At 35.7% G+C, this 21,936-nt stretch overlaps 1 protein-coding gene across 8 annotated transcripts in view; it reads left to right on the top strand.

Annotated features, from left to right (window-relative positions):
* The first annotated feature begins 200 nt into the window (after positions 1–200).
* Positions 201–21,936, top strand: part of LOC127867479 (dynein axonemal heavy chain 3-like) — a 127,962-nt gene continuing 106,226 nt past the window's right edge. For 7 of the 8 annotated variants that reach the window (XM_052408644.1, XM_052408647.1, XM_052408646.1 and 4 more), the window contains exons 1-12: positions 201–448; positions 7,182–7,280; positions 7,885–8,068; positions 9,095–9,206; positions 10,249–10,405; positions 10,969–11,158; positions 12,054–12,129; positions 15,746–15,865; positions 16,722–16,847; positions 17,372–17,567; positions 18,193–18,372; positions 19,655–19,791. In XM_052408644.1, coding sequence (XP_052264604.1) covers positions 428–448; positions 7,182–7,280; positions 7,885–8,068; positions 9,095–9,206; positions 10,249–10,405; positions 10,969–11,158; positions 12,054–12,129; positions 15,746–15,865; positions 16,722–16,847; positions 17,372–17,567; positions 18,193–18,372; positions 19,655–19,791 — 1,598 coding nt within the window. In that variant the 5' untranslated portion in view covers positions 201–427. Of the gene's footprint in view, positions 449–7,181; positions 7,281–7,884; positions 8,069–9,094; positions 9,207–10,248; positions 10,406–10,968; positions 11,159–12,053; positions 12,130–15,745; positions 15,866–16,721; positions 16,848–17,371; positions 17,568–18,192; positions 18,373–18,472; positions 18,491–19,654; positions 19,792–21,936 lie in introns of those variants that run through there. The other variant, XM_052408648.1, reaches the window with a different exon arrangement.

Here is a 21,936-nt window from a genome sequence, read left to right as displayed (position 1 = left end):
CTTGAAATTTGTTTGACCTGATCGTGAAAACATTTTGTAATAATGTTAAAGCAATAAATATTTGACAACAATTGCCTTCAAAGTAAAGCGTAGTTATGTTTTTATTGCAACACACTTCATCTTCATATTTTTAACATGTTAGTGTTTTGTAACCGTATATACTGTGTGGCAGTTAAAAAACGAGACACAATCATGGCAACGGAGTTCCCGGATGTTGATTATTAAAATGGCGGACGGGTTTATTCCGTAGTCATGTTTACAAAACGGAAAATCAAGTCTTAATTGCATTATAGTTATACGATTAAAGTTGTTATTGAAACTTATAATTTTGAATATTTTACATTTAAGCTTTGATATCGAATTACTTTGTTTGGATGTAAGAGTAAAAAAACAACCTTGCTGGAATTGATTTAACACAATTGTCAATATGGCGTTGGAAAGGGCAAAGGTAAAAAATAGTTTGCAAAGGACTAGTGAACGCTTGGAATGGGGCTTTAAGGTATACTAGGTATTGTACAAAATGTGTGTCATGTTGTGATACACTGGCATTGTCAGCGTCTTCACATTGGTATTGCATGGAAAATATAGCAATTTGTACAGTGACTCTACATACATTTGTCTAGCACTGTTAATTCTGCCCGTCATAACTAAATATGTCCCTTTTTATGTTTTCTGATTGTGCAATATTAAATTATAGGAAAATCCTATATCAAAGTCTATGAGACTTTGCCAGTTGGTCAGCAATAACCATAAACACTCTCCAAAGTGCTTTTTATGACAAAAGTGACTTAAAATAAAAAAGTAAAATAGAGGGCATAATTGGATAGATGGATAATTTGTACACCTATGCATCTTGCTTTTGTCGAAGCACTTTGCTAAATAACTTATGTTACACAACATTCCAAATTGAAAATAATTTTGACACAGTCAAACTTCAGTTACTTAACAAAATTACATAAGGGAAACACAGAAACGCAAAGTTATTTCGACAATGCTGATCCCTCATTCAAGGTCGTTTAGATAATTTCAAAAGAATCGCTATTCGTGTGAACAAAAATCAGTTGGGCCTTTTTTTATTAGAGACATTTTAAGGTATAATTGAAGTCATTTGACTATTTTGATTTGCAAAACTTTACTGATGTCATAAATATATACAGAGGTATCTGTATATAACTAGACTTCCTTTATACAATTAAAATTTATAGATTTGTAGTTTGACATAAATATGTCATGACTTTCTATATGGAGTTAGCTCCAAGGAACTAGTCAGTACTTTGAAACTGGTTGCTGTACATCCGTTAACTAAGCACTGTAGTATACATTGATGGCATGTGTGAGGATGTTCTGTCTTTCTATTTCTCTATTTTGAAACGCAAAGTTATTTCGACAATGCTGATCCCTCATTCAAGGTCGTTTAGATAATTTCAAAAGAATCGCTATTCGTGTGAACAAAAATCAGTTGGGCCTTTTTTTATTAGAGACATTTTAAGGTATAATTGAAGTCATTTGACTATTTTGATTTGCAAAACTTTACTGATGTCATAAATATATACAGAGGTATCTGTATATAACTAGACTTCCTTTATACAATTAAAATTTATAGATTTGTAGTTTGACATAAATATGTCATGACTTTCTATATGGAGTTAGCTCCAAGGAACTAGTCAGTACTTTGAAACTGGTTGCTGTACATCCGTTAACTAAGCACTGTAGTATACATTGATGGCATGTGTGAGGATGTTCTGTCTTTCTATTTCTCTATTTTGATTTTGCATAGACTTCTTATTTAGAAATTAGTTCAATAACATAACCATGGAGCGTATATTGACAGGGAGTTGAAACGAGTATTTGACCCTTACTGTAGTCAATTCAAATTTATGCAAAAACAAAACATCCGATTTTATTGGTTTATACGTTATCTTGTTGCTTATTAATTCCTCTTTCAAAAAAATATAACTTTTAGTATATTTCCGTTGTTATTAATGGATGTATAGCGAGTTAAACACGAGAAATACACATTTTATATTTTACCCACACGCGTTTAACCTTGTCGATACTTTGTTACGTAACCAGTAGCTATCGATTAGCGTTCATCAAAGCGCCGAGGTTATACATTTTGATGTTCCCACTAACGTCTTTTTTGTAATTTTACTTTTATTTCTCAGCCGATATTGAAAAAATATGTATCATTAGAAAGCCTACATTTCGTAGTTTTCAGATATATAAATATATATGAAGTTTTACTTCTAATTTGGGCAGCCGGGCGAGTTATAACTTTAACTTTTGCAAATATCATACCGTTTTAGAATCTATATTTACGGTAAACATGGTCGTACTTTATACAGATTTGTAACGTTTATATTAGGAGTTCAGTTTTTAAATCTACATCTTGTTTAGGAGAATAGAATTCTGTATACGATAGAAAAAAATGGGTTAAAAAAATGAAAGTAAATAAGGAATGACTTTGTACGAAAGTAGCGCGCGGTCATAACGCACCGAACTGATGCTACGGTCTTGGTGATTATGCATTTGTTTAGATACCGACCATTAAATTTCAGTTGCCAGGATTATTATATTGTTTATCAAATATATTGTTCACGAAACATATCAAAAAATCTTACTATTAATGAAGCTTAATAAATTAACGATTTTAGCTCTTGTTTATAACACTGAAAGGGTGATAATTTTATATGAGACCTCGTATATAGCGGACCCTCTTGATATTTTCGGCTTTGTACACTTAAAATAAAATGGGTGTGAAAAACATTTGTTTGTTGTTTATTATCAAAGAGGTTATTATGTATAATGATATGAAAGGTGATGTACCTTAAATTATCAATTAATTAAACTTATTTAGAGATTCTTGAAAATCACGGTCGGTGTTACGCAGATCATTTCTTATTTTGAAATCAGTGCATCATGTCCAACTATTCAAAATCGGATTTTTTTCACTGGGATGATGACGACATAGATTTAGATGAATTGTTAGGTGATTACACATGTAGCAGTGATGATTCTGAGAATGTTAAACTGTGTAAGAAAGTAAAAGTGACAAAAGCAATCGAATCAGTGGGTGTCTACCAGTGTACAGAGTGCCCAAATACAAGACAATGTCTCATTTTCGGTGTCATATGATTTCCAAGCACGGATTCGAAACAGTGAATGGTAAATATTTCATTTGTTTCATCATGCTTATTTCATCGATTGCATCTGAATCGGAGGGCATTATTGCTAGTAGTAAAGAGTAACAGATCTTGTTCAGTTTGACAAAGGTAGATTGTTTTTACTCCATTACATGTTTGTTATAATCATTCTTGATTTTAGTTGTCTTTTACTTGGAATTAATACAAAAATAGAGAGGTCATTGTTTGAAGCTTTGACACCTTGATTAAGCCTCATCAGGGGTGTGAGTGCTTGATTGTAATAACCATTAATGGCACGCTCCCAACCAGCTCTTGTTTATAACACAGACAGGGTGTTAATTTTATTACGAGACAGCGTATATAGCTGACCCTCTTGATATTTTTCGGCTTTGCATACTTCAAATAAAATGGGAGTCAAAACATTCATCGTTTGTTGTTTATTTTCAAAGAGGTTATTATGTATAATTATATGAAAGGTTATTTACCTTAAATTATCAATTAATTAAAATAATTTAAAGATTCTTGAAAATCCCGACAAGCTATTTGCCGATACGGTCCCGTTTCATATCTGTCTCATCTAGAGTCCGTGACATAACCAATCAGAACACCCAAAAGGGATTGCATTTCAACAGAGTAGGAAAAAAGGGACAGGACTGTTTATGCAATTGCAAATAAAATTGAAATACTATTGACCCTATTTTATATTTTAAATTCAAGACAACATGCTCAGAATCATTAGGTTGCTCCAATTATGCAACATTTGGAGTAACTAATGCATATCTTAAATACGAGTCACCAAAATTATTGTTCTACAATGAGTCAAAATAATTGTACAGCATGTAGAAATTTTCGTATATTAAATGTTTGTTGTTCATATTTATACTCTATGCACATGCTTCATTATCAGTATGAATTGCTTTTGTTTGTGCATCCAATAGAAATGTTAATATGGTACATGGATTTAAAGCTTGTCTAAAATTTGATGTTTTTAAATCATTTTTAGCTCTGCGTTTTTGGAGAAAACCCGAGGTATTGTCATAGCCAGCTCCCTGTCTGACGTCCGCGTCGTGCTAAAACCTTAACATTTTGTTAAGGCTTTGAATATTGGCTCTAAAATCAAATTGCTTCCATCTAGAACTTTGAAACTTCATATGTAGATGCACCTTGACGAGTTCTACACGCCACACCCATTTTTGGGTCACTTGGTCAAAGGTCAAGGTCACTGTAACCTTTAAAAAAAAAATCTGACAAGATTTCATTTATTCAAAACTGCAACAGTAGCCAAGTGTGGCACCCGATATGCGGTGCTCTTGTTAATGCATTTTTATACTTATGTCAACACTCAAAATGTTAAATATGCCTAACTCTGATGGCAGACTAGCTGAATTAACAAATTTAAGTATCAATATAGCTTAGAAGATCTAGTGCATTTGTTTGTGTATGTCACAAAGTCATGTACATATTACCTAACTGTCAGATGTTTTAGAACTTTTCTTCCAAACTTGTTTCTTAATTAGACAAAGAGAATGTTTTAATTTACATGCCACAGTGCCTAAAAATGATATGAAAAACACTCAAAAAAAAATCCATCATAATTTTATAAAATATAAATGAATATATTGCATCTCAATTTTATGTATAGGGATTTAAAGAATTTTAATTTCTTCTCGTTGGAAAAATTTAATGTGTTATAGGAACTTGTCTTAATTCTTAGTCACTTATATGTCCAGAAATAGTACTCAGTTATATTTCGTGACAGTTGTAATTTGTGAATGGTAATTTATAATTAGGAGGCCTCTTATTTTATTTATAAAACATGTAGTTTTATAATGACATAAAAAATTTACAAGTAAAATGATACCATTTTGTGACAAATATCAGTTTCCATCTTAGATAATACAATTTTTAGGGCTATCACTCAACAAAATATATAGGAGGATAATATAGAATGATGAATTTTGGCTAAATATTATAATAATATTTTACTTGTGGTTTTCATGAAAATTGTGTGTGAATAAATGGTGTAATACCATGTAAATATATTCTTTTAAAATCATCTTATTTGTATGGAGTTAGTTTATTCATTAGTCATGTGTTTAATATGGTTTTTAAAAAAATCCCCTTGTTTGTATAGTATTAATTCATTCATAAATCTGCTGGTTTTATCTGTATTGTCAGATTTATAAGTATCAAACTCTACTATTTTGTGTAAATGGCACAACAAGTAAACCCAAGATAAAATTGCACCAATGAGATAAGGAGCGTAGATTGATCCAGTGATCCTTGCTTTTTTTGTAAAATAATGATATGGTAACAACCAGTTTATTGTTAATTTTTCATCTAATACGACATGTATTTTTCTTTGATATGGGATTTCCAAAGTGCTATATAATTATTTTAAACTTAGTGTGCAAAAGAAGTACCATTTTAATCAAAATGGAGTATAGGAATTGAAATGTAATTCAATATAGGGATATTTTGAATGTGTTTAAAATTGTGTAGTCTGTCTTTAAAGTTAAATATAAAAACTGCTTTATGCATACCTGGTAGTTTTGCCTTTTGAGTAAAAAAGGAAGATCTAAGCAAAATGTCAGCTGTGTAAAGCACCGTTTATACATTTTTTCTGTCAGTGTCAATACTCGGTTAATTTAGTGCTGCACTAAATGTTTTGATCTGATAGCCAATTAATGATTAATTATTTAGAAATTAGGCACTTGAGCTGAAATGGGCAGACTAATAAAACGTCTTTGAAATTTCATCTTGTCAATAGTCTTACATGAGGTTATCTTTGCGCTTAAGCTCTGCAATTCAGATAGGCGTTGATTGATTGCTGGTCATAAAGATGTTGATCATTGATACAGAAGGTATAATTCTCAAGCTCGGTATGTGGTATAGAGCATTTTAGGAACTTTAAGGACATGAATGCTGTTGAACACAAGTTATTGATCTAATGATGAAAGAATCTGGGTATATTTCTTGTGATTACAGCCTTTAGCAGCTCATTTCCAATGCAAGTAGCATAGAGGTAATATTTAGGTTTAAAATACAGAAGTAAGAAAGAGTTATGAAAAAAGCAGATTATGCCAATAACATTAATAACATTTAAATTCAGTTTTGTGATTAATTATTGCTTTAGTAAACCCCTAATGTAAAATCACCTGGCCCATTTCTAGCCCTTTGATTACACATGCAAAGTTGTTTTGTTAATGCTGGGCAACAGTTAAAACAAATAATATTCACATTCCATTTTTCAAATAATCATTGTTTGGATTGAATTAAATCATGTTGATTTGTCAATATTTCTGCTTCGCCACTGAACAAGTTATTTATTGCTGTTTGAATTGCCATTTAGATAGGCAAATCAATATCATTATTGTCCAAATGACCCTGTCTGGCAAGCGCCTGCTCACAGTTTCTGAAAAGCAAACTGTGTTAATGGTGCAACGCAAACATGGCATACTTTTAAAATGTCAACTGTTTCCAGTTTCAATTTAATTTCATTTTTATTTCATTTTATCAATAACAACTTGGCAGTCAATGCCTTTTTGTTGTTTGATTAAACAGAAATGTAAATTGTATCAATCTCTGAAAAACAAGTTTCTTTCCGTTCACAAGGATTTTGGGGGGAATGGTTTCAACTCTAAAAGAAGAAAATACAATTGTATTGCCAGTGGTCCCTGTTGAAATATATTTTTAGACAAACAAAAGATCAATTATGTTGAACCCAATCAGTTCGTATTTTGCTTGAAATTTTAATCATTAGACTATCTTATTTCTACTTTCATCAAGAAATTACTGCAAGAACATCAACTCACATTTGCTTTTGCAGAAGAAGTTCCTCATATAACTGAGTCTGATAATGTATTTTAAATCCTACCAATGGCTTGGAGAATATTGTAAAATGTAATAGCCCTAAGGATAAAAAATGTCTTTTTGGAATCACAACTGCACTGGTTTGTTAATGCTGACAGCATTTGCCACCAATATCAACCAATGCAATGGGTTACACACAACTAAATCTGTTTCCCTTTTTTACAGTGTGTGCAGACCCCGCTGCAGAGTTGCAGCAAGACGAGGGGTCTGCCGGGGTTGCCTCCCCTCCCACAGACAGTCAAGGAGGCCTCAGACCTGTACAAGGTGAGTTTAAAACTATGTTTTTAAGCGCTACTGCATTATAAACCCAAGGTTTGTTGAAATAATATCGAGTCCGTTTCTTGGATAGAACCAGTACTTGGGTGTGTTTCCGAAGGATTTAAAGAACGCTCCCACAATATTGGAACCAACCCATGATCTCCGGATTGCTAGGTAGACAATATATCTACTATGCCGTCGCAGTACAAGATAAATACAATGTGAGATTAATTTTGATAGAGATTTATAATGCATATTGTTATTTTTATATTGTTATTTTCATGATGTAAAAAAATTTCATCAAAAATAAATATGCATAATGATTGTGCATAGTAACAGTAAAACATTAACATAATTACACATGTATTATGCTTTGACCTGTAATTGTTTCCACATTTTAGCTTTGGGATGTATTTGTACTAAAGCTTCATTTCTCAATTTTGTTTCTGTGAGGTAATGTAAACAAAAATAAGTATCAAAAATATCAAAGAATAAAGCATGCAAACAGTTTTAAAACAATTCATGTATTAGCCCTAAAGGTATCATCATGTTAACTGTTGTTTTATAAGCTTCGTTTTAATATCAAGTATTAAACATTTCCTTTTTTCAGATTGTGCTTCGAAATAGCGAGCACCCCCCTATCATGAAGGGGACATCATGGACCCTTGCAGCCCCTTTTAAGGAGCAAAAATTCCACAGGACTCCCAGTGAGTCGATAGCCAACAACTACACGCCCTCGGCCAGTGATCTCAAGATGAAAGACTTGCCTAAACTTCAGAGGGCTAAAATTCCTGGTAAGTCTTTACTTGTATTGGTTAATCCATTTATGCAGCGTCTCATCTGGGTCTACGCTGTTTGCCAAGGCCTTTTTTCTAGACCTTAGGCACAAATGGTTTAATGTTAAGTTTTGTGTATTGTGATACATTTATTTGATGGCTACAAAATAAGTTATGTGAAAGACATAAATAATACTTTTTGTGTAGAAAGAATGCGTAAGGTGTTTATGTTTCCATCCTGTTTTTTTTTTTATAAAACACATGGAAATACTGTGATGAAGTGAAGCAAAAACTGTAGAAACTTAACCATGGGCTCATGAATCTAACAGTCAGCAATATTTAGAATTTAATAAATTAGATTTACAATCAACATCAATATCAAATTGTCTGTATCTTTATTGGCCATCACAATGTTGAGAGAAGTTGCAGAGTCAGTTAACTTTATGTATAAATAGCATCAATAACAAGGGCAACATCCAAATGTTAGAATTTATTTCAAATAAATATACTTTATGATAAATTAACATAAATATATTTAGCAAAAATTAAACATTTGTTAGCTAGTCATTTTCATCAACTCATTTTTGCAAATCCTTCTACATTGATAGTTTTTCTTTAATACATTCTCATTGGTGCTTTTGACCACAGGTACTTGAAAAAAAATTGTGTCCTTATATAGTTATCATAAGATATAATATTATATAAGGACCAAAATTATTTTTTTCAAGTACCTGTGCTTTTGACAATGTCAACTGATGTTTTACGCAAGTCACCTTGAATGTCATGTACTTTTCATTTAAGACTCATTTTGGAGGAAAATGGGCTTAATGCGTGTTTGCTAAGGCTAATCAGGGACGACACTTTCCGCCTGGGTGTTATTTTTGTTAAGAAGAAACTTTTTGTAATAAAAAAAAATCCATAAAAGTGTAAAGTTAAATCTCTGAATTGCCTTTGTAGACTGCACTGGCTAATGTGGGATGACATTTTACGCACATATATTAAGCCCAGTTTTCCCCTAACAAGGCTCACCATTTATTTCTTCAGCCCCAACACTGAGTGGCAGCATACAGAGCCCTAGGGGCCTGACACGCAGCAAGACCAACATGGGAAAGGCAGTGAATGGCAAGGACAATGGGCATGCTGCAAATGGCAACGGGTAAGGCTCATGTAGTAGGGAGCGTTTAGTTTGTTGAAACCTATGTATTTAAGCTTGATTGCATCAAAATGGTAAGGTTTATTTAAACGCTCTCAAGACTGTTTCCTAGGTAGAACAGGACTTGGTGTCTGTAGAGAGATAGAAACAACACTTTACCATTGGGGATCCATTACCTCTGGGTTGTAAGACGGACACCATATATCCACTATGTCACGATAGCCTTAATTGTTAGCTTACAGTTGCTTATCCATGTATTCATTGGTTTGCTTGATGCTATTTGAAAGAAGCAGTATAACATGCTTTATGAGAGAAATACATGATTTTAATATCTTGTAAAAGTAAAACGTTTCTCAAAAATCAACAAACAAAAAAATCATTTTAGAGGTTTAAATGTTTCTTATTTTATATACACAGCAAAGACTAATTAGGAAGTTCTTCTCTGTGTGTCATAGTTTTCATACATATTTGCTTGTTACAACATGACATAAATGATCTGCTATCCACTTCCTCAGTCTCTGCAACTGTCAGTCAGCCCTTGTGCAAATCCAGTAAATCTGCACAAAGACCAGAAAAAAAATCAAGAATACTGGCCCTCATGGATGTTAATTAAATTAAGCCCATGTACCACTTTGTAGAATGCAATTTAGGCAAGTATGATTTGTGTGTTAACAAGTTCTTACGGCCAGTTATGGTGTTTCATATATTGCAAGACTGCTAAATATGTGCCTTGTTCTCGGAAAACTGGGCTTAATGCATACGTTTTAAGTGTCATCCAAAATAAGCCTTTGAATTCTGCACATGCTAGCCAGGGACAACATTTTCTGCTTTTATTAATGTTTTTGGTTTAAAAGAAGTCTCTTACAAATGCAAATCCAGTCTAAGTGGAAAGTTTCATCCCCGATTAGCATTTAACAAGTGCACATGCATTTAGCCCAGTTTTCCCAGATTGAGGCTCATATTATGATGGTGATAGCTAAGTGTTGTTGCTGTTTGTCTCCAGGTATGATGGTGATAGCTAAGTGTTGTTGCTGTTTGTCTCCAGGTATGATGGTGACCACTCCCCCAGGGAGCAGCTAGAGGAAGTAGACGAGATGCCTCCCAGTCGACCCTTGACCCCGCATGAGCAGATGGACATCATGAGGTCGATTGAGATCGAGGATGATATCCAGACTGGCCTACCTACAGAACGCGACCTGGAGGTTTGGATCTCTTTCTTATTGCTTGCTTTTGTTAATGTCATATCCAGTGGCTGAAACTTAGTATATCCTTTTATAAATGTCAAAATTAATCTGTTTTTTTACTTTAGTTTGTTAGTAAATAAGTTAATGGATAATCCTTTTATAAAAGTTCAAACTGGCCTTGCTCTGGACAAACACGATTTAATGCATGTGCATAAAGTGTCTTCCCAGATTAGCCTGTGCAGTCCACACAGGCTAATGAGTGGCAACACTTTCAGCTTAAACTGGATTTTAGCTTAGAAGAGACTACTTTAAAAGAAAGATTCCATTTAAGGGAAAGATGCTGTTGCTGATAAGCCAGTGCAGACTACACAGGCTAATCTGGAACAACACTTTACAGACATGCATTAAGCCCCATTTTCCCAGATCGCAGCTCTACTATTTAGTGGACTAAATGCAGAACTTTTTTAATAAATGTGATATGAAATATCCTAATTTATTGTTACTTTAGTATTTTAAGTAATGATGTACTGGACAATGTTTCAATAAAAGAACCTCTTTAAGTGGAAGCATATTCATTTTAGCGTTACTACTACTACATCGACAAAGGCATTGACAAATCAATGATAGCAGTTCCCGACCCAAGCATGATGAAGAACGTGTGTGGCCTGGTTCCCAGCGCTCTACTCACAAACAACGAGCTTGATCACATGATCCAGGACCTATCAGAGGAAATCAACCATGACTACGAGTACAGCATCAGAAAATCGATAGGTGAGAAGTGTGATGAAGAAGGTTGTTTAGAAATAGGCATATACCTGATGGACTTCTAATCTTTGTTGCTCAAACCTTTAATGACTAGTTAAGCTAACAGCCCTCAATTTTTTAGCTCGGCTGTTTTCCCCTCAATTTTTAGCTCGGCTGTTTTCGGAGAGGTATTGTCATAGCCAGCTCGTCCGCCGTGCTAAAACCTTAACATTGGCTTTAAAATCAAAGTGCTTCCACCTACAACTTTGAAACTTCATATGTAGATGCTCCTTGATGAGTTCTACACGACACACCCATTTTTGAGTCACTAGGTCAAGGTTACTTCTGACAAGCTTTTATTTATTCAAAACTGCACCCACAGCCGAGCATTGGCACCTGCTATGCGATGCTCTTGTTGTATCTAGTTATTGATGTGACTTAATTGTTAACCCTTTAATATGTTTGTCAATTGCGAATTATTTGCATATGCTTGATAATAAAATTGTTTTTAAAATCAATTTTATTTGGGTTTGAAGTTAACATATAGACAGATAACTTAACTGGCAGTTAAAGTTTTGAGCAACTGGGAGTAGAAAGATATGACACATGATTTAGCTGACCTTATTTTTATCTTCAAAGTTTTAGCTCATTGAATAAAAAAAAGCTATTTTGGTCATGCCAGTATTCATGTCATTAGCGTATTGCATTGATTTAACATTCTAACTAAATATTTATAAAATAAAAGCCAGAAGAAGCATTCCGATAAAGCATAGTGTAACATCATCAAAAGCTGTGTGGCTTATGGCTTGTACCATCTCTTTACCTAACTTTAACCAAAGCATGATTGTTATGTGCTTTACAATTGATTTATTTACCGTGTGTATTTTATGCAGGTACATATCTGGTTTGATCCTTTTTTCAGTTGACTACATTTTGAAAGACCCCGAAGAGAAGGCTAGGGTCCACATTGGCACTGTACCAAAGTCATTCCCACAGAGGTAATATGCTGCTGTATTTGGATAAACTAATGATTTGAGCCTCGCTCTGGGATAATGGGGTTAAATGCATATGCGTAAAGTTTTGTCCCAGATTAGTCTGTACAGTCCTCACAGGCTAATCTGGGATGACACTTCCATCCTAAACTGACTTTTCGCTAAGAAGAGGCTTCATTTAAACAAAAAATACCTTAAAAGTCGAAAGTGTTGTCCCTGGTTAGCCTGTGCATAATGCACAGGCTAATCTTGGGTAACACTCAATGCACATGCATTAAGCCCAGTTTTCTTATTGTATATGAAATCAACCAAAACTTACCCCACGTCTGGGAAACTCCATACAGCATGTGTCTTCTGTCAATCATTTTCCCAAGTGAAAATGGCTATGGCTAAGTAACTCGCAGACTGTTCAGGTTTAATGCTGTTTGCCACTCATCTGTATTCTAGGGTTGGAAATGAAGCCTTTCAAACTTGACTATATATTAAGAATGGACTTAAATTTAATGTGATTTTTTACTAAAGGACTTCAAATGTGTCAAAGTGCATTTCTGAGTGCTAAAGGGTTAAACTGGTACCATTCTTAGCCTGTGTCTTAAATAGCTCAGAAATTCAGTTTAATGTGTGATACATTTATACAGTATAAAAGTAGAAACAACTAAAAGGTTCACAAATACGAACATAAATAGAAACATTTAGAGTTAACATGTGTATTATGCTATGCTTATTTTGATATGATAAAGAATTATGCCATGAGATAAGAAGCTTGAGGATGTTTTGAACAAAGATAAATTTAATATTTTTATGTTGATTCTGTGTAAAGTATTTGCATGAATCCGAAAGTCCCTGTATTTAAGTGGTTGAATGGCCTAAAAAGTACATCATTTTTTTTTATATTGCTTCATATTGATTGTTGGTGATTTAAATGAATAATGATGGGGTATTTTCTGCCAAGTGCATAAAATCCCCTGGATAAGTGCCATGTTCATTTCATGGCTGCCTATTGTACTGGTCTGGCAATGCTACTTAATGTTTGTGAATGGTATTGATTGATTTATTTATTGAATGGGTTGTCTTTATATAAGGATAAGAACATTAAATTGTTCTTTAATCAGTACAGCTGGCCTGATTGCGGATTAGAATTTTATCACTTGATATTCCCCTCTGACGTAAGAGCTATAACTGAACAAAGCTGTCGCAAGTATGTGTATACTAGTCTATTAAAGGTCTTAAATACATAGACGAAAACAAATCAGAATTTGAATAGTACAAAATACATATTAAAGTAATTTTACAATGACTTTTTATGTATAATTTTTCACTGATAAATATTTGAATGAGTTTATTACTAAAAAATACTTATATAAAATATCTTTAAAATATTGAGTGTTTTATTGCCTTCACTTTCTTTTACCAAAGAATCACATGATGTTATTTTGGAAAAATGACATTGTCACTCTCAAATTACATCAAAGCAGTTAACAACTTTAAGAAATTATCAAAATGTGTTTATATAATGTACAGTATGTGATGAAAAAGATCAGGCAATAATCCAGAAAATTCTTTAATATGCTTGCCAAACGCTCACTTACTTACAAAACTTCTAGATGAAATATTGTATGAAATTTCAATCTTGTCAGATCCTTTATTTAAAACATCAAAACAACATGAATTAAATTAATCAGGTCATGGGAAAATGGTTCTTATGCCATATGTGGCCTGTGTAGCTCCAGACCAGCCTGTACAGTTGCACTCTCTAGTTAGGGGCTACTCTGTCTAGCCAGGGGCTGCACTCTCTAGTCAGGGGCTACACTGTCTAGCCAGGGGCTGCACTCTCTAGTCAGGGGCTACACTGTCTAGCCAGGGGCTGCACTCTCTAGTCAGGGGCTACACTGTCTAGCCAGGGGCTGCACACTCTAGTTAGGGGCTACACTGTCTAGCCAGGGGCTGCACACTCTAGTCAGGGGCTACTCTGTCTAGCCAGGGGCTACACTGTCTAGCCAGGGGCTGCACACTCTAGTCAGGGGCTACTCTGTCTAGTCAGGGGCTACACTGTCTAGCCAGGGGCTGCACACTCTAGTCAGGGGCTACACTGTCTAGCCAGGGGCTGCACACTCTAGTCAGGGGCTACTCTGTCTAGCCAGGGGCTGCACTCTCTAGTCAGGGGCTACACTGTCTAGCCAGGGGCTGCACACTCTAGTTAGGGGCTACACTGTCTAGCCAGGGGCTGCACACTCTAGTTAGGGGCTACTCTGTCTGCTAATTAGACCACAAAACCTTGCATGACTTTCAGCAAAAGGGTATAAAGCTTAACTCTTTCAGTGCTGGAACCGAATTTTGAAGGCCTTTGCAAACAGTTTGGATCCAGATGAGACGCCACAGAATGTGATGTCTCATCAGGATCCAAACTGTTTGCTATTCTGATAGTATTCTTTGAAAAAATCAAAGACAATGCTAATTAAAGACATTCAGCAGACAACATTTTAGCAGAAAACATTTTAGCAGACGACAAATTTGCCAGCATGCAAAGGATTAAGACCAGACTGAGCAAATGTGCAGTCTGGTCTGTAGCCTAATTTGAACTGGTCACATATAATGCATGACCCATTTTCGCATGAAACAGGTCTTTTGTAATATTTAGAATAAGGTCTGAATCCCTTGTATTTTATTCAGTGTTATTACTTCATTATAAGTTGATAAGTAATCTGTATCAATAATTGATATTTTTTTTATATCCTTCAAAATGCAGTTTATATGACCTTAAATTAGACATTCCCATTTTAGAGAGTGTTTTTATAAATACATTGTCCAATCATTGTAATTGGGATCTCCACAATTTTATAAAACTTTGTCTAATCTGTATTTACAAACAAAATTGACCCCTTTTATGTGCAGGTGATAGTTTTTTCCAAATAATTATAGATCATGTGGTATGTTATTTTAAAAAGACTTGAAACATGGGTCAGCTTGCTTGTACCCTCCTATTCCCAGATTATTGTTTTATTTTGTTTTCAAAAGAGGCCCCAAAAATGCAGTTTCTATGGCCTTAACCTTTGCATGCTGGGAAATTTGTCGTCTGCTAAAATGTCGTCTGCTGAATTTTTTTCAAAGAATACTATCAGAATAGCAAACAGTTTGGATCCAGATGAGACGCCACGTTTTGTGGCGTCTCATCTGGATCCAAACTGTTTGCAAAGGCCTTTAAAATTCGGTTCCCGCACTGAAAGGGTTAAGGCTGGCATGCCTATAAATTAGCCACATTCTGGTAAAACTTGACTTCATTCATGTGTGTAAAGTATCCTCCCAGATTAGCTAGTGCCGGCTGCACAGGCTTATCAGGGATGACGCATTCCCCTTATACAGCATTGTTTGTTTTAAAGGAAGGCATTAGTGTCTTCTAAGCAAAAATGAAGTTTAAATGAAGAATGTTGTCCATGATTAGCCTGTGTACACTGCGCAGGCTAATCTGGGAAGACACTTTATGCACAGGCAGAAAGCATGCTTTTACATGAACTAGGCTCAATTATTTAATAAAGAGGCCCCCAAAATGCAGTTACTATGGCCTTAAAGAAAACTAGCCTATTTTAGAGACATACTTATTTTAAATCATCCTATGGTGTTGTAGAATCATCCGTGCCCCAGTGCCATGGCATGAGACTTTCCTACAGCTAAAGGAGCACAACAGGCAGCACCTGTTCATCACCAATCCCATCATGCAACACTTGCAGAACATCTGGTTTGATCAGTAAGTAGCATTGCTAAATTGAGTCACGTTCTGGGAAAACTGGGCTTAATGCATGTGCGTAAAGTGTCATCCCAAGTTAGCCTGTGCAGTTCGCACAGGCTAAACAGGGACAACACTTTCCGCCTTAGCTGGATTTTTGTGTAGAAGCGACTTCCTTTTAAACGATAAATACCATAAAAGTAGAAAGTGTCGTCCCTGATAAGCCTGTGCAGACTGCACAGGCTAATCTGGGATGACACTTTATGCACATACATAAAGCCCCGTTTTCTCAGAACGCGTCTCAATTAGTTTAATTTGATTGAAAGCTTTTCTTTTAGCTTAAATGCATCAAAAGCCTATGGCTTATTGAAACACACATGAGTCTGTTTTCAAGGTAGAATCAGTGCTTTGGAATGTTTTAAGAAGATCAAAAGAACGTTCCCACAGTGGGGATCAAATCTATGACCTTCTGGATAAAATGGGACACCATATCCACTACGCCATGGTTTGATGCTGTTTGCTGTTCATCAGTATCTTAGAGTTGGAACTTACAAACTTAAATCTAGCAAGAAAGGTCAAAAATATAATTTTATTTTCTAAAGATCTACAAATGATTAAAAGGGCCTATTTGAGAGGTTAACTCTTTCAGTGTTGGAACCGAATTTTGAAGGCCTTTTTGTTAACAGTTTGGATCCAGATGAGACGCCACAGAACGTGGCGCCTCATCCGGATCCAAACTGTTTGCTATTCTGATAGTATTCTTTAAAAAAAAATCAAAGAAAATGCTAATTTTAGAAATAAAGCAGACCACATTTTAGCAGACAACATATTTCCCAGCATGCAAAAGGTTAAGGTTCAAATGCATGACCCATTGTAGGTTCTCGAGCCTGCGCTTCATCAACCTGAAGGAGTTGGAGGCTGCAGACATGCCCCTGCTGCCGTCAGAGTTCGAGTCTCTGATCACAAAGCAGTGCTGGGACGCACACGAGGTGCTCAGAAAAAGGTAGGTCACTTGTGAAATACTGATGAGAATGGGAAGCCGTTTACTGTGCAAATGGTTAATTTTATGCCTGTTATAGACACTTTTGAGGCCATGTAATTATGCTAGTTGAAAAAGTAATAATTCTGGAAAAAAGTCAATGATGAAAAAAGTTCAATAAACTCATCCATTTTTCAACATGTTTTTTTTAGCTGCACACTGTACAGTTCTGGATTGTAATATCTCCAAAAAAATTTTTAAAGCATATTTTTCATCAAAATGAGTTGCAGTATGGGAAAACTTGGCTTACTGTATGTGTGTTAAGTATAGTACCAGATAAGCCTGTGTGGACTGCAAAGGTAAATCTGTAACGACACTTTTCACTTGTATGGAAATATTCATTTGAAAGAGTTTCTTCTAAACGAACACAAGTCTAGGCCAAAAGTTTGGTCCTTGATTTATCAAGGATGACACTTTACGCATGTGCATTAAGCCCTGATTTCTTGTTTTCTTGCAACTCCCCTCAACTCTATTCCCCTGCCTTCCAGCTGGATCCCAACTTGCGCCAAGGTGTTCCAGGACTACGCGGACCACTGGCAGCACCTGGTTGGCCCCAACGACTCGGACAGCACCGAGCTTGTACAGGAGTTCTTCTCCACCGTGGCGGCCATTATGTCTGGACAGCTACGTGGCATGGTTATCAACTCACTGGCGGATTTTCTGCAGTTTTTTCAGACCCATGCGGTGTGTTTTTTAAATATTTTTTTTACTTCTGTTTGTGGAAAAAAAGTAATAAAAGTGTAATGTAAAATTATAGCAATTGTTATTTCTCTGGGAAAGGGGCCATTTAACCTCTTTTTAGAAAGAAAGAATTATATTTATTTGAAGGTGTGGAAAAAATCAATAGCAGTGGAATGTTTAATTATGGGTTTCAATGTTATGGTAATATTTTTTTTTAAATCCATGCATTGTGTTGAGACTGTTTTTCTATTTCTTGGGGATATTGGGGATAGGGTCATTTTACCTTTTTTTTAGGGCGGGGGGGGGGGGGGGGGGGGTATTATTTAGTTTATAGCAGTGTTGTGTGCAAGTAGGGAATACAATTTTAAGCGAATTATTCTTTTCTGAATGGATTATACCTTTTAAAGATCACTGCAATAAAAGACAAACAATGTGGCTCATATTTCTCATATATTTAATGCTCATGCTGAATTCCATTGGATACTGGTCATTAAACTCAATTTAACCCACATATATTTCCATGCTTACACCTGGATTCTGCTGCGGACTGGTAACAACTACGGGGCTGCTAGCCTATATTTTACTCACAGTTAACCCTCATATAATCTCGTTCTTGATTCCACTGCAGACTGGTAATGACTATGGCGAGACATTTGATGACTTGCGGTACGTGATGGCCCAGATCATGATCATCAAGCTGCGAGTGGAGGAGCCAAAGATCGTGTTTGACCCACCGTTCAAGGAGATACGAGACATCATCCTGCGTTGCTTCTCAGAGATCATAGCCTCCGCTGAGGGCCTTATGAGGGTGAGTGTGATATGCCTTAACAGATAGCGGCTGGGGCCTCCGCTGAGGTCCTTATGAGGGTGAGTGTGATATGCCTCAACAGATAGGGGCAGGGGCCTCCGCTGAGGGCCTTATGAGGGTGAGTGTGATATGCCTCTAGTGGCTGGGGCCACTGTTCAGAGATCATAGCCTCTGCTGAGGGCCTTATTAGGGTGAGTGTGATATGCCTCAACAGATAGGGGCTGGGGCCACTGTTCACCAAATAATTCTAAGACTTAAGTCTACAAATAAATATTTTTCTTAACAAGACATTTTTTAGAACATTAGTTTCAGTCAAACTTGAATTAAAAACCTATGTACACCATTCTTCTTAAAGCTCATTTTGTTAACTACATCATCATTAATGGCTGCATATTATTTATTTTAAAGTGTAAGAATTGTTTGGTGAATACATTCTCTTGTATATTGAGGGTCAACCCCAGTGTGCCAGCATAAAATGTTATAAAGTCTGTCTTTCACATTTCTTAAACGCTGAAATTGAAAAGTATATAATTTTTATATTAACAGAAAAGGATTGTTCATGTTAACCCCTTTATAGTTCTATTATGCAAGAAATATCCGTTATTTAAGCATTTGCATGTCTTTTATACAAGAATAGTAACTTATATTATGACAGAAATGTAAGCTGAGGGACTCATGAGGTTGAGATTGTTGATTAATTAGTGTTTTGATTCATTTTTGTATGTTTACTTTTTATTTTGATAGGGGTTTCCATATTGTATATAGTTGATTCTTGTTTTGAGTTTATTTAAAATTACCATGAAAACTGTGAAGAAAAGGATACAAGGAAATAAACAAGTTTAAATAATATTGTAACTAAGCAATGAAAGTTTTATTATTACGAAAAGATGGTGTTTTAATTTCATGCCTTACAGATTTGTGTATGTTGTTTTTTTAATTCTTATGAAAATACATACATAATAGTTTCAATGTTTTTATTTTAGCAGGAGATTTCAGGTATGAGTCTTGCTCTGGAAAAAAGGGGCTAAATGCATATGCTTAAAGTTTCATTCCAGTTTAGCCTGTGCAATCTGCACAGGTGTATCAGGGACCAGTCTTTCTGCTTTTATGGACTTTTCAGTTAAAAAGAAATCTCTTCTTAACCAAAATCCAGTCAAGGCAGAAAGTATTGTCCCTGATTAGCATGTGCAGACTGCTTAGGCCTATCAAGGACGACACTTCACGAACATCCATTAAGCCCCATTTTCCAAAAACAGGCTCAAATAAATGTCTCTCCTTCCAGGTGGAATGCCAACTGTTCCCGGACATGAGAGGGCAGAAGTTGCTACTTCGCTCTGTGAAAATTGATGAGGCACTAGTTGCTGACTATGTGGACAAGTCCATGGAGATTTTCAAGCTGAATACTACTGGGCCACAAAAGTATGTTCAATGTTGTCTCTCTTTTAGTTGAGGAGATTATTAAAGATTTTGAGATTACATGTGAAATTGTTTCAGTATAATCAAGATTGTTTGTTGTTCCGAGCAAAATATTTTGTTGAAAACAACAACAAATTTTGTGCCAGCGCAACTGGGCTTAATTCATGTTCATAGTGTTGTCCCATATTAGCCCCTGCAATTGGCAAAGGCTTATCAGAGATAAAACTTTGCTTTTATGGAATTTTGTGTTTAAGGGAAGTCTGTGGTAAACAAAAATCCAGTCTAGTTTTCCTTTGCTGACTGCATAGGTTAGTCCATATAACACTTTAGGCACATACATTAACCCTGGCTTTCACAGAGTGTGGCCAATGTGCAGTATTACATGCCTACTGCCCTTTGTGAAAAAGTCATCATTTATGCCTTAAATTCTTCATTGTGTTCTTTAATATCACGTGGAGACTTTTTATGCCCCCGGTAGGGTGGCATATAGCAGTTGAACTGTCCATCAGTATGTCAGTCTGTCCGTCCGTCCGTCTGAAAACTTTAATGGTCATACCTTTTTCAATATTTAACATAACAACTTGATATTTGGCATGCATGTGCATCTCATGGAGCTGCACATTTTGAGTTGTGAAAGGTGAAGGTCAAGGTCATCCTTCAAGGTCAAATGTCTAATATATGGCGTCTGTCCGTCCGTCCGAAAACTTTAACATTGGCCATAACTTTTTCAATATTGAACATAGCAACTTCATATTTGGCATGCATGTGTATCTCCTGAAGCTGAGCATTTTGAGTGGTGAAAGGTGAAGGTCAAGGTCATCCTTCAAGGTAAAATGTCAAATATTCTGTCCGTCCAAAAACTTTAACATTGGCCATAAATTTTTGAATATTGAACATAGCAACTTGATATTTGGCATGCATGTGTATCTCCTGGAGCTGAACATTTTGAGTGGTGAAAGGTGAAAATCAAGGTCATTCTTCAAGGTCAAATGTCAAATATTCCGTCCGTCCGAAAACTTTAACATTGGCCATAACTTTTTAAATATTGAAGATAGCAACTTGATATTTGGCATACATGTGTATCTCATGGAGATGCACATTTTGAGTGGTGAAAGGTCAAGGTCATCCTTCAAGGACAAGGTAAAAGGTCAAATTTTGCAATATTTAAAATAGCAACTAGATATTTAAAATGCATGCATATCTCATGGAGCTGCACATTTTTGAGTGGTGAAAGGTCAACGTCATCCTTCAAGGTCAAGGTCAAAGGTCAAATTTTGCAATATTGAACATAGCAACTCCATGCTCATAACTTCTATGTCCCTTGAGATATAACCTTTGGTATGCATGTGTATATGGACAAGGCCTTTCCATACGCACAACAATTTTGACCCCTGTGACCTTGACCTTGAAGTAAGGGTCTGCATTTAGGTTTCAAAATATGCGTTAAGGTTTCGAAAAATGCATATAGCTTCTATGTCGCTCCATATAGCATTTTCATACTTGGCATGCATGTGTATATGGACAAGACCTTTCCATATGCAAATACATTTTTACCCCTGTGACCTTGACCTTTAACTTAGGGTCCGCATTTAGGTTTTGAAATCTGCTTTTAGTTTTCGACAAATGCTCATAACTTCCATGTCGCTTCATATGTAACCGTCATATTTTGTTTGCATGTGCATATGTACAAGGCCAAGTTCTAACATGGGCCTTGCCGGGTCAAGAACTAGGTCACGGGGTCACTTAGTGCGTTTTAAATATTCAGCATGTTGTCCGCTCTCTAATTCAATTAGTTTTCATCCAATCTTCACCAAACTTGGCCATAAGTTTATATCACATGATGTCTAGGTAAAGTTTGAAGATGGGCCATGCCGGCCATAAACTATGTCACGGGGTCACTAAGTGCGTGGTCATAAGTTTATATCACATGATGTCTAGGTCAAGTTTGAAGTTGGGCCATGCCGGCAAAAAACTAGGTCACGGGGTCACTTAGTGCGTTTTTGAACGTTCACCATGGTGTCCGCTCTCTAATTCAAGTAGTTTTTTTCAGATCTTCACCAAACTCTGTCAGAATTTTTATCTATATGATCTTAAGGCCAAATTCGAACATGGGACTTGCCAGGTCAAAATCTAGGTCACAGGGTCACT

The sequence above is a fragment of the Dreissena polymorpha genome, chromosome 2 (assembly GCF_020536995.1).
Source record: "Dreissena polymorpha isolate Duluth1 chromosome 2, UMN_Dpol_1.0, whole genome shotgun sequence".
In the NCBI taxonomy this organism is placed as follows: Eukaryota; Metazoa; Mollusca; class Bivalvia; order Myida; family Dreissenidae; genus Dreissena; species Dreissena polymorpha.
This window is presented reverse-complemented; position numbering and strand designations above follow the sequence as displayed.